Here is a 13,582-nt window from a genome sequence, read left to right as displayed (position 1 = left end):
GGGTTGGGATGAGGGAGTGGTGAGCCTTTCTCAGAAACACCCTTGGGTGGGAAAGCAAAGCTTTTCCCGTAAAATGACTGCTGTCACTTAAGATGGCCGTCCAGATGCTAAGCAAGGACTTTATAGCCCTGACCCGACAGGTACCTAAAACGTCCTGTGGCTGGGGAAATTTGAGGGTCTTGCTGTTTGACACAGGAGATTAAAGGGAAGAGTTAAAATTCCCAAGAATTTAATTTTAAAAATATTCATTTTTCAAAAATTGACAAGGGCAGAGATATTACCTCCTTGTGAGAGGTAAATGCCTTCATATGGGTGAGTCTGGCAGGAGGTACTCTTCAGAACTTGGTACTGCTAGGTGTGAGGAAGGCTGTGGGTGCTTCTGCTATTTTTGATGTTATAGTTTAGCTATGAGGTGTCCCCCCAAATCTCATGTGTGAGACAAGCAAGAACATTCAGAGGTGAAATGATTATAGACTATGAAAGTTATAACCTAATCAGTGCATTAATCCACTGATAGGGATTAACTGGGTGATAACTATAGGGTATGCCTGGAGGAGGTGGGCTCTGGGGCCATGTCTTTGGGGTTTATATTTTGTGCCTGGTGAGCAGGGCTCTCTCTGCTTCCTGGTCCTGTGGCCTGGCTTCTTTCCTCTTCAGCCATGATATGCTGCCTCACCTCAGGCCAGAGCAATGGAGTTGGCCATCTACGGGCTGAAACTGGGAGCCAAAATAAAGCTTTCCTCTACTATATTGTTCTTGTCAGGTCTTCTGATCACAGTGGTGAAAAAGATGACTAAAATGGCTGGGGTACTTGGACAACACGGCCCATGGAACTGGAAAGGGTGGGCTTGCTCAGGGCCAGAGTGGGTTGAGAGCTGCAGGTTTTCCCCAGGCTGCCTTTCAGCCAATGCCCTGGAAACATACCAGGTGGTTGTTGTTTTTGGTGCTGGGAGTTGAACCTAGTGCCCCATGAAGTCTGAACACATGCTCTACCACTATGCTACATCCTCAGTCCCTAGTTTTATATTCTACTTCTTCAATAATACTGTCTTTTCATGCATTTGTATTTTATCCCTCCCGTGTACCTTGACACCAGACATTGTCCCTCACAACTATCCATATTTGGTTTTTTGATTCCTTGGGCCTCCATTTCCTCATCCCTAACATGAGAAATGCACGCCTTTCCTGCTTTGCAGGGTTATTGGAAGATCCAGTATCCAACGAGATGAGATGCTGAAGAAACTTTAAAACAGCAGGCAGATGCAATAGATTACCATTAAGGAGTCACCTGTCAGGTAAGCACTGCTTACACTGGCTGTTGGCCGGGAGACAGTCAGAAAGAGGGGAAAGGAAACATAAAAATAGAAAAGAAAAGCTGATGTCCTTTTTCTTATGTGGTTGATTTTTTTTTTTTTTTTTTTTTTTTACAGTACAGGGAATGGAACCCAGGGTTACTCCCCGACTGAACTGTATCCCAGCTCTTTTTTTATTTTTATTTTGAATTTGTGATCCTTCTGTTTCAGGCTCCCAAGTCACAGGGGTGTTCCATTGCAATTGGCTTTATATGGTTGGTTCTTAATTTATGACTGAAGTTCAATCACTAATAGCCAAAGAGTACTGACTTCACAGAGAAAAACTTGGAGAAAATGTTTACCCTGATGACAGATAAGAAGTGGACAGTCAGCACTTTCGGTTGTCTCCTGGGGTGATCCTACACTGTGACTCTACAGGTGATTGGTTTGAACTCCATCTTAAAGCTAGGGGAACCCCATGCTTTCCCCGAAGAATTCTGGGAATTCCCTGGAGTTGGGTTTCTGCAGGTCAACTCTGACTCTAAATTTCCTTCTTGGTTGTCTAGTGGCCACACCTTTATTCCTATCTCAAAATTGCCTCAAATGTTGAAGACAGCCCCCTCTCTTTGATACTCCTTATAGTTCACCTACTCCAAGGCGGCCTGTACAAAAAACAATTATTGGAATTTTAGGAATAGATTATACTGGGAAGAAAGGTTGGATTGCAGAATCATGGTCCAGATAATTGAAAACAAAATCTTTTTTTTAAAAATATTTATTTCTTTGGAGTAGATGGACACAACACAATGCCTTTATTTTTTATGTGGTGCTAAGGATCGAACCTGAGTCCCACCTGTGCTAAGCGAGCGCTCTACCGCTGAGCCACAATCCCAGCCCCCAAAATCTTTTTTTTTTAATATTTATTTTTTTAGTTGTAGTTGGACACAATGCCTTTATTTTATTTATTTATTTTTATGTGGTGCTGAGTATCGAACCCAGGGCCTCGCACGTGCTCGACAAACGCTCTACCTCTGAGCCACAACCCCAGCCCTAAAACAAAACCTTAAAACAAAATCTGTTCTTTAGAGCTTCCCCAATTTCCCACCTAATAGGGCGTTAGCTTCTGGCCTTATTGCTTAGTATTCTGGTTTCTTCTTTGTTCTTCTCCTCTCCAAATTCCTGTTCATTTCTTAGAGATTTTTAGCAATCTTTGTTTTTTTCCTCCTAACCCATATCCTCTGGGCCTCACCTTCTACCCTCAGGGGGCCTATCAAGGTATTTGCCTAAACAAAGACACTTCCTTCCCTAAAAAGAACTCTTGTGCTACCAGATAAAATAATAGCTTCTCTGGTCTGCTACAACAATGACAAAATGGCCAAATTGTGCTTATTCTTTGGGAAATCTGACTGAGAAACTGATGTGACTCCATTTTTGAAAACAGCTTCTACCTTAAGGCCTGTCCAGAGGGAGGGGGCATGAGCCTTGTCCTTGGAAAAATCCACAGAGCACTCCTAGGCAGATAGCCGCCCTGCTGAGTTGTTTGTCTGTAAATAACAGGAGAGATCCTCGGAGCCAGGTGTCCCTGACCCAATCAGGCTAGGTGGGACCCATAGCAACCCCCTAGCAACGACCAATCAGCATGAGACAGGGAAAAATACCTGGGATGCCAGAAGACCCTCCAGTAGTTTATGGTAGTTGATAACATCTTGGGAAACCACGTACTCCCCTCGTGGTGGCCTAAACCAATCAGTTCAAAGGAATCCCCCTCTTGTACTGACCAATCACCCCTACCCAACTTGTTCCCGCCAGTGAATGTGCTAATCAATGTTAAGAGTTATTGTTGGCTTTCTCGAGGTATGGAATGATTTGCTGTGTGATGCTGTGACGCATAGAGTATCCCCACAAAACCTATAAAATCTCACTGAACAAAGGACCAGGACTCACTCCCTGGGACCGCTGCATCGGAAACAGTTGTGAGTGCAGGCTCCAGCTTGCAATAAAAACTCTTGTGTGATTGCATCGGATTCGGCTCCTGGAGGTCTATTGGGGTCCCACGAATCTAGCATTACATGACAATATATGGGCCTTCTGGCCAACGGAAAAGTCAACAATTCTCCTGATGAGGGAGTTTTTACCCAGGGTCTATCTGCACCTGATGCTCACAAGTTTGTGGGGGGAACCTAGGTGATTCTATTTTATGATGAACAAAAGCAGGGTTAAGGAACTGGATCAAAGAAGTTCTGAGCTAGCACTTGAACCCAGATCCCAGGTCATTCAATAATCTCTGTTTGGGGAATTTTTACAAAAATGGGTAATGTGTTTTAGCATGAATTTGGTGTCCCAGTATGGAAGGTCAAAAGAGACATGGGTTATTTGTTAGGTAGGTTTTACATAAGGGTTGGAGGAAAAGATGAGCTGTCAGCAGATGCTTTTCTGTGTTGAGACTGAAATGTTATCTCACCAAGATAACCATCTTGAAGCTGTTAGGGAAGATCCAGCAGGGCAGCCTTGGAAGCTACCTCCTAAATCCCTTTCTCCCCAGTCATTCCCTCTCCCCTCCCCTCACCCACATCCTGTCCTCTCCGAGGCCCAGTTCCCATTCCCCACTGTCCTCTGGGAAGCCATCCGTGACAGCACACGCTGACTGAGTTCTCTCTCCTGGGAATCTCCTTGACAATTACTCTCTGCTTTGCACCATTAGTATGTTCTAGACCAGTGGCTTTCAGATGTTGTTGACTGCAGCCCATAGTCAGAAACATTTTACCTTGTCTCCCCACCATATTCCCTCTCTCTCTCTCTCTCTCTCTCTCTCTCTCTCTCCTTTTTCCTTTGGTACCAGTGATTGAACCCAGGGACGCTTAACCACTAACCCTCATCCCCAGCCCATTTTAAATTTTTAATCTAGAGACAGGGTCTCGCTAAGTTGCTTAGGGCCTAAATTGCTGTGGCTGGCTTTAAACTCGTGATCCTCCTGCCTCAGCCTCCTGAGCTTCTGGGATTACAGGTGTGTGCCACCATGCTGAGCCACATTCTCTTCCTAGACACAGAAATATACATGTGATAAAAATGTCTCATTCTGATGCTTTCACGCCCCACATTCCCAGCAGACAGCCAGATACAAGGCTCTGCACACTTGCTGGTCCCTTCCCAGCCTCTCTTGGCTTCAGCAGCCCAAGGCCCTCTGTGCTCCCCACCACATCATACCAGCTGTTGCCCTTCTCCTTGACTTTGGACCTGCTGTTGTTCCCTCAAGGCCTTTCTCCCTCTGAGGGGGGAAGCTGGATCCACTTCAGGACCTCAGCGGTCCTTCTTCTGCCCTATGCAATTTGGGTTGCTCTGAGACAGTACTCACCACACTGAGCTGGATTTCCTGACCCACACATCGTTTGCTTCCCTCACTCACCCAAGCTCCTGAGGCCAGTCTCTCAATCGGTTTTATATCATTGGCATCTACAGGAGCGTCATTGTCCAGCGGATGTTAATTGAAAATTAACAAAAGAATGCTGTTCTCTAGTCTCATGTCCTCATTAATTAAAATTCTTCCATTCCATATGCTCCTAATCTCTCTGGCTATTTTAATGATCCAGTTATATATGTGTGTGGTGGGGGGAGGTGGAGAAGGTGGACTTGGGAAATCATAACAGTTGTTCATCCCATAGTTCCTGAAGTACCGCCTTTCTAATATAGTCAGTGGTATTCATTGTCGCAGGGAGGATGAGGATTCTGATAGCTGGAATGCATAAGTAAGCAAATAGTCAATGCTCAACTTATGAGTTTTGAGGCAGATTTTCAAAACTCCACAGTGGGTTAGGAGTGTAGCTTCGTGGGGGAGCACTGACTTAGCACGTGCAACACCTTGAGTTGGATCCCCAGCACCACAAAAAGATTAAATAGATAACAAATAAAACTTCATGGCAGAGATAATAGTCTTGAAAAACCAATGCATTTGATTTGAAGAGAAGAGCCTGATGCCCAAGAAAGTAGGCCCAAGGGGTTAGGTCTCAAGCTATGGGTTAGAATAGGGTGGGTGAGGAGCCAGCATATTCCCCAAAGACAAGATTAGAGATGGGGACACCAGGTGGAGCTGGATCAGGTCAGTGGGTGGGACCAAACCTGGACAGGTCAGGAAAGCAGAGTCAGCATCACGAAGACCCAGGAGAGGCTGAGGCAGCTCCCACTGAGCATCTGCGGCCACCTTGGCCTGTGTCCATATTCACATGAACTGTCAGCTCACTGGGGGAGCAGGAGCTTCTGGCAGGGCCCTCTCTGCCAAGGTCCAACAGAAGTGACACCTGGCCAGCCCTGAGTTTGCTCTCTCCATCCACTACCCACGTGTTCTATAGCTCTTCTGGTCCAGAGGGCAGTGGTGATGTGGGAAGGAAGCCCCAGCATCTGCGCCTGGTGAATTAGACAGAAAAAGCCCAGGATTCTGCCCCAAGGAAAGCAGTCATGGCAGGTCCTAAGGCTTTACATGGGTTTAGAGTCTTTTTAAAATTACAGAATAGGCCAGGCGGGGTGGTGCACACCTGTAATCCCAGCAGCTTGGGAGGCTGAGGCAGGAGGATCGCGAGTTTAAGGATAGCCTGGGCAACTTAACAAGAGCCTGTCTCAAAACATAAAAAAGGGCTGGAAATGTAGCTTCATGATATAGCACTTGCCTAGCATGTACAAGGCCCTGGTTTGAATTCCCAGCACATTAAAAAAAAAAAAAAAAAAAAGCCCCATGGGGCAGGTAGGCAATATCATTTCAGTGATAAAAGGACACAGATTTTCTAAGACAGCCCTTCCTCCTTCAGGTAGCCCAAAGGGCATTTGCTAAATAAGGTGCAGCCAACATGGTTCCAAGTCCCCAGTTAGTGGTGATTTATAAGAAAAGCATAAAGTGCTGTCCCTGCCTCTGTGGAGCACTCCTAGAGGTTCTCCTGATGTGTGCCTGCCCACTCCCTTTTCCCTGCTCTTTTCCTCCCTCCCCTGACCACTGCCAGGCACTTGCCATCTCCCACCTGGGTCACTAGCCCCACAACCAGACCTAGTTTCCCTGCTTGACTCTTGCCCTCCAGTTCCCTTCAGTCAAATCAGCCAGAGGGAGGTGTCCATTTCTGCTTCAAGCCCTCCAGGGCTCCTTAACAGAGTCCAGCTTCCCTTGGGCAAGGATTCAGGGCTCCCCTGGGCTCCCCTAGGCTGGCCCCACCTTCGTCCTCTGTGCCCTGAGCCATACCAGTGCTTGGGAAGCAGAGAGCTGGGCAGATTGCTCCTGGTTCTCTCATCAGTGGCTTCCTGAAGACTGTGTGGGCTGCAGCTGGTGAGCCCCAGGGCTGGGCTGCCCTGGGCTCTGACCACCAGCTGCAGAGGTCTGGCCGGGACCCCTGTCCCTTTCTTCCCCTTTGCTTTCCAGCTTTCTCTTCCCTCGCCTCCTCCTCAGTCCCCAACCTCATCAAATTTCAGACTCTCCAGGCAGAAAAGGCCCCTCCCTGTCATTGTCCCTGTGGGAAACTGGTCAAGGTCATGGAACAGGTCAGCGTTGGTCTGAGACGGGAAGTCAGAGGAAGCCTCAGTCACACATCCTGCCGTGTCTGCAGCCCCCTAGGGAAGGAGAGGCAAGCCCCCTCCTCCGGCTCCCTCCAATGCTCCCTGAGGACAAGTGACCTCCAGGCCAGCAGAAGGCTTGGTGCCTCCTGAGAGCTTCCCTCCTCCTACACCTGGGGTGTTTTGGATCCTGGCTGCTCTGGGTGTCTGCTTTGTCATGAGGCCTGGTGCCTGTGGTTGGGCCATTAATTCTGGGGTGGGTGGGAGGTGGCAGAAGGGACTCAGCTCAGAACAAATAAGCTGGATAGAAAGACCATCATCTGCCACCTGCTGGCTGGATTCAAGTTTCTAGCAAATTCTTCCTGATCTTTAAATCTTGCTGTAATTACGGTGACCTTGAAATCCAAGATCTCTGTCCTTAGTATCCCTTCCTCCATCCTCCCACCTGAGGCCCAGTCTGTTAACTTGGTGCACACCAGCAGCCTACCCACCCCAGGGGGTTTATCTATGAAGGTGGCTCTGGCAAGGGCAGTGCTTAATCCAAAGGGACTACATGCTAAGGGCGGGGAATTCCAGGCAGGGTCACAAGCCAGATGTGGGGAGGGGACAGGGTGCTCCAGGACAGTCGCTTCCTAGAGCCTCAGGCTCTACCCTGTAACTGCTCACCTTCTGTCTCTGAGTAAGGCTGACCCATTTGTGCTTGTTAACGAATTGAAATTCCAAGGAAAGACAGGCGGCAGGCTGATCCCAAATAGGAAACACAAGTACATGAGGGAACAAGGAGGTTCTGCCGGCATCCCAGACAGAGGGATCAGCTAGTGCTTCCTGTGGCCGAGGTGAGTGAAGAGTCTGCCTCTGCTCCAGGCAGCCCCGTCACGGTCACCACCGATTTCGAGCTGGAGAACAGGGTGGAGCTGGGGGAGTGTTTTCAGTATGAAGTCATTTCCCACAGTGAAGGAGCAGCCACGTTCTACATGGTCCACTGGCAGTCTGGGATACTTGCCCAGTAGCAGGAGAGTCTAAAAATGCCCAAACCCATCTTGGGATCTCAGGAAACTGGCTGGAAGACAAGCAGGGAGTCAGCAAACTCCAAAACAACTGCCCATTCCAAGCTGAGCCCAGCCAAGAGCAAAGCTCATCCTAGCTCTAGGGTAACTCTGCCTGGAGATGTGATGGTGCCCACAGACAGACCACCGGCCGGAGCCACTCAGGGGCAGGCCCAGCACCCAGTATTGAGTAGGTTCAGCTGCTTGGTATGTGTTAATAAACTAAGTTGGAAAACCAATTGGGTATCAGGGGGCTGGATAAGGAATTCTAGGCATGCCCAGGAAGGCACCCTTGCTAATAGCAGGGGTAATAGGGGCCTCTCCATAGATGGGATGGGTCTGGAGTTGAGCCTACAATATCTTTACCTAGGGAAAAGAAGGAGCAAACACCTCGGAGGGAGCATGGCTATAGAGATGGTTCAAAAAGCCACAAAGGGCTTGCTTGCTTACATCTTTAAAGATATATGGTGGGCAAGGCCATCAATGGCAGAGGGATCAGTGTAACAGACCAGGCAAGGAATATATCCTACCATATGAAGAATTTAAGGACAAGGTGCAACCACTGGGAAACCAACGAGTTTTTCAATAAATGCAGAAATGTCGTTGGGAAAATGAACTACTGAGGGGAGAGGGAGAACAAGTTCAACTCTGACCCTGGACAGTCTAATAAGTGAGGATTATCTAGGTGCTGTGGTGCATGCCTTCAATCCCAGCAACTCAGGAGGCTGAGGCAGAAGGATTGTAATTTCCAAGCCAGCCTCAGCAACTGATGGAGACCCTGTCTCAAATAAGAAGGGCTGCAATGTAGCTCAATGGTAAAGTGTCCCTGGGATAAATCCCCAGTAATAAAATTAAATAAATGAGTTACCCAATTGGGCTCAGATTTGGGGAAAAGGTGGGACCGGTCAAGAAGACAGATTACCTGTCCATATATTCACTTGTTCCCCTGGGCCCAGATTGGGGGAAGCCTGTCAAGGGACTATCTCCATCCTCCCCAACATCTAAGGAGAAGGAGCTTATGAGGGCCAGATTTCCACTGGACTCAAAATTGCTTTCAAATCCAGATTTTGTCAATCAATTTCAAGCAGAACCTCTAGGAGTGTCTTTGTTCACATTTATGTTCAGCAGAAGTGCTTTCTGGCACCTAAGCCCGTGGGAAGCTCCCCGTCTGCTTCCCTCTTCCTGATACAGTTGTTTGTACCACCTGATCCGGGCAATGGGTGGATTTGGGGATTTGTCCCATCCTCTCAACTGCTGGTATACTGGAAACCAGATGTAGACCAGGAAGGGACCCTAGGAAATTGTCCACATCCCTTATTCTGTAGATGAAAAATAAATGTTGTCCAGAAAGAAAAAGTGACTTAACATCACACAGCTAGTCAGGACCAGGACTGGGCCTGGACTTCTGCTTGGTGTCCTGCCCAAGACTCCTCTGCATCCCTCTATCATCTCCTCCTTGACCCTCTTCTTTAAGACTGACACTGCTTTCTTCTGGCTCCTTTGAGTTTCCTGTGGTGGCTTTGCACCTATCTTCTGCCAGACAACCCTGGCAGAGTGTCACCAGTCTCATGATATGATGGCACCCAGAGAGGGGGGCCTCCAGAACAGCTGTATCCAGCTCTGGGCCTGACTGGGGACACGGCATGTCTCCTTTGGTCCTGGACCCAGGAGATCCATGTCCCCAGGCCTCTCACCCCCTACGATGGCTGAATGACCTTGAACATGTCACTGTTCAGCCTGACTGTCCTTGAAAATGGGAATGATAGAACATATCCTGTTCATCTGCTGTGAGAATAACGTGTGTTGAGTGTATGGAATTTGCTTTGTAAACTGTGAAGTGCTGTTCCAGTGTAAGACACTGGTCTCCCCAGAGCCCAAGACAGAGCAGAATAACTATGGAACTACTGAGTAACTCTAGGATGATAGTTCTCAACTGGGGGCGATTTTTACTCCCCTGGGGGCATTGGGCAGTTTCTGGGAACATTCAAATTTTCACAACTGGGTAGGGGTTTCTGTGGCATCGGTGGGTGGAGGTGGGGCTGACTGCCGAACATTTTCCAATGTACAAGACAGCCCCCACGGCCAGGGCTTGTGTGGCCCCCCCAAACCTGTGAGGAATGAAGATGCAAAAGCACATCTGTTGACATAGACCTGGGCTCTTATTCCAGAAGGGCAAAGGAGCTGTGCGTGGGGAGTTGACCATTGAGGTACCACCTGACCGAGAGCAGGAACCACCCAGGGTTAAATGAGGTGGCCACGCCCAGCTTTGATACATTGAAAACATTTTATTTCAACTCTATCCTTGGGAGGCAGCATAAATAATCACAGAAGACCACAAAGGTCGATGGGAGAGAAAAAAAAGCTCCAGAAGTGTGAGGCGAGATGAGCTGATGCTGCCTGGCGGTGAGGAGGGACCAGGAGACCCTGCTTCAGCTCTGGGAGGGTGGGGGGTGTCAAGGAGAGGCCCAGGGCTGGGGGCTCACCCCTCCCAGCCCCCTGGAGGGCCAGTGGACAGGATGTTCTGCAGGGTGGCTGAGGAAAAGCAGGTGGAATGTCCTGGATCTAGCAGATCCTAGCCAGTGGGAAAAGAGTGGACACCCATGTCTTGATCCCCAGATCTCACCCCCAAGCTGTGACTTTTCTGAGAACAGTGCTTTGGGGCTCTGTGGGTGGTGGACCATGAGAGGAGAAAGGAGGAAAAGGAAAAAAGAAAATGTGCAGAAGACCAAGTGAAATGTGGCATCCCAGAGTGGTGTGCCCTCGGGCCACCGCCCGGTACCCATGTCTGCACAATGGAGCCTGTGAGGATGGCGGGATCCTATGTGTGAAAGGATGGTGGCGACTTGAAAGTTCGGCACTGATGTGAGCGGCTGTGGTCGGCTGTGGTCGTTCTACGTGCGTAAGGCTGAGAGTGGCTGAGAGAGCGGTGGGGAGAAACACAAGCAGAACATCCCCAGAAGCCATTGGACCCCTGCTCCGCCTGCCCCAGGATAAGCTCCACCCTTCTCAGCCTTGGCTTCCTCCAGGAAAGAGGCCTCATCTCAGATGGAGTCCCCTGAGGGCAGGGTGAGAGCAAGGGGGGTCTGGGGCCCCCAGCACGGGGGTCTCCGCCGGGCAGTGTGGCACATTGGCACTACTGGTGTGGGACAGACGGTAGAAGTGGCTTCCGGTTCTCCTTCTGGAGAAGCCTACAATGGGATTGGCATTCGATGCAGTGGGAAGGGCCCTGGCCTTGGGGCCTGGACACCAAGGGTCCTGGTCCTGGGTACACTGTTGACCTGCTGGGTGATTTAGTAGGTCTCGTCCCCATTGCAACCCTCAGTGCTTTCTTTGACAAATGGGGACACTAATCCCTACCCTGGCTGACTCAAATTAACTGGGAAAAGGGTGTGCAAGAGCTTTGAAGAGACTCACGGGGCAGGCAAGGGGTCATTATGGCCTTGGAGAGCATCCTCTTCATTCCCTGAAGACAAGGGGCAGGGGGAGGGGAGGAGACAGAAGGGAGCCTGCCGCGGCTGCCCATGTCAGGTGAGCCAGGGCTGCTGGGACTGCAGGAGGAGCCTGCAACCCAGCCCTCACTCTGTGCTTCCAGCCGTGATCCTGGGCAGGCCTCTATTGAGTGCTGACATGTCCTGACAGCCCCCTTGGCAGGGGAAAAGTTCAAGTTCTAAGTCAATCAGGGATTCTGCTTCCCCCTCTGCTCCCTCGTCTGAGGAAGACACCTCTCAAGGAGTCTGTGGCCCTGACCCAGAGGAGAAGCTTGGCTCCTGGGTGGCAGGAAAAGGGGCTGTCAGCTGGGGGAAGGGGTCTCCAGGAGAAGCTGGGGCTAGTGTTAGCGTGAGGTCAGGAGGTCAAGGGTCAGCTTCCAGTTCTTGAGGCAGTAGATGGGGGTCTTCAGGCTGGCCCCCCAACTCCAGCCCTGGCTCTGTCTCTGGGGTCACTGGATAAAGGGAAGTTAAGGGATGAGTAGAAACAACGGAGAGATCGGCTTAGAAATCAGCCCAGCTGAGGAGCTAACAGTTTTTGGGGCTGTTGCGTAAGTTTTTCAGTTCCAGCTGTAGCTGCCGGATGCGGATGTCCTTCTGGGCCAGCTCCTCTTTCAATCGTCGAATCTCGTCCTGTTGCCGGAAGAACATTCGGAGGAGCTGGGGTGGAAGAAGAAGAAACAGGGCCACGGAGGGCCCGGGAGAGAGCAGGTGAGAAGGGATTTGGCAAGTGGGTCTCCAGATCCCCTGCCTCCCAGGCTTCCACTGCTCTCAGTCTGGGCAGCCCGCATCCATCCCCATCCACCTTTCACCCTCCAAGCTCAGCCATGGCTCCTAGCTTCCTTGTGACCTAAGAGAAAGGCAGGCAGGCGCTCACCGATAAGGTCTGGGTCCAGCCCAGCAGTCCAAATGTGAACCTAATGCTTTTCTTTATCATCCTGGATGGAAACCTTTCTAAGATCTTTTTCATCCTTCTCTTCTTAAGGAGGCTCAGGATTCAGAACGGAAACTAGTTTTTGGTTTGATTGTGGTGCTAAGGAGGGAACCAGCTCCTCATGCATGCTAGGGAAGCTCACTACCATTGAGCTATACCCCAGCCTTGGAATTTTGCTTTTAAAATATGGGACTATGACAAGGTACCAAAGTTTTCACTGAGAGGTGATTCCTTCACTGGGTGGGCACGGGCCCAGCATCAGGTATGTTGGCAGACCTTCACTCAATTGACTCCCTGGATTGACCACTTTCTTCATTTCCTCTATAAAACATACTGACAGATGCCCACAAAACACTGAGCCCTGGAAAACAGCAGACTACTCCTGGACCCTGCCCACTAGAGATGAAGGCCATCCATGGTCACTTGTGTTTGTGTAATTCTGATGTGAGTTACATTTACTATTGTAATGGCATACTTTAGTTAAATATGATATACACTGATGAAATGAGTATAAAAAAATTTTAAAAAGAATTTAGCTAAGTGCTTTATAAAATCTTACTAAAGGTGATGCTAAAAAAGTACAGTTAAGGGCTGGGGTCATGGCTCAGCCGTGGAGCGCTCACCTAGCATGTGAGAGGCACTGAGTTCAATCCATAGCACCACAAAAAAACAAATAAATAAAATAAAGGTATTGTGCCCAACTACAAGTTTAAAAAATGTTTAAAAAATATATAGTTTTCTGGGTATGGTGATTCATAACTGTAATCCCAGCAACTTGGGAAACTGAGGCAGGAGGATTACAAGTTTGAGGCTAACCTGGGCGATTTAGTGAGACTATTCCAAAAAAAAAGGGCTGGCGGTGGATGAGGATGTACCTCAGTGGTAAAGTGCACCTGGGTTCAATCCCAGGTACTTAAAAAAAAAAACTGTAGCTGAGTTAGGCATGGGTGATATAACCATAGAGATTGGGAGATAGGCTATCTCTTGCTGTGTAGTGGTGGCACAACTGTGTGTGTTTGTCAAACCTCATAGGGCTACACACTACAAATGAGGAAATTTATACCCTAATTCACCTGTTTTAAAAACAGATTAGTGAAAACAAGGGCTTTGCTTTCAGAATGACTTTAAATTTTTGTCCCACCCAAATGAAATTAAAACAGGAAATTGGAGGTAGGATGTGATTTATGTGAGAAAGAAATGGCAGATTCCAGCCAGGGGAGAACTCATCAGATAAAACACCAAAATATGTTGAATATTTGTATGTTTTAAATGAAAATCAAAAGTGATCAAATTATACTA

General features: G+C 48.8%; 1 protein-coding gene across 1 annotated transcript in view; it reads right to left on the bottom strand.

Moving 5' to 3' along the window:
* Positions 1-10,171: 10,171 nt before the first annotated feature.
* Positions 10,172-13,582, bottom strand: part of Coro2b (coronin 2B) — a 135,783-nt gene continuing 132,372 nt past the window's right edge. The window contains exon 12 of the mRNA XM_076851004.2: positions 10,172-12,009. Coding sequence (XP_076707119.1) covers positions 11,878-12,009 — 132 coding nt within the window. The 3' untranslated portion in view covers positions 10,172-11,877. The remainder of the gene's footprint in view (positions 12,010-13,582) is intronic.

This window comes from Callospermophilus lateralis, chromosome 3, assembly GCF_048772815.1.
Source record: "Callospermophilus lateralis isolate mCalLat2 chromosome 3, mCalLat2.hap1, whole genome shotgun sequence".
In the NCBI taxonomy this organism is placed as follows: domain Eukaryota; kingdom Metazoa; phylum Chordata; class Mammalia; order Rodentia; family Sciuridae; genus Callospermophilus; species Callospermophilus lateralis.
Note: the sequence above shows the minus strand (reverse complement) of the source record. Positions and strands in the feature narration are given on the sequence as shown.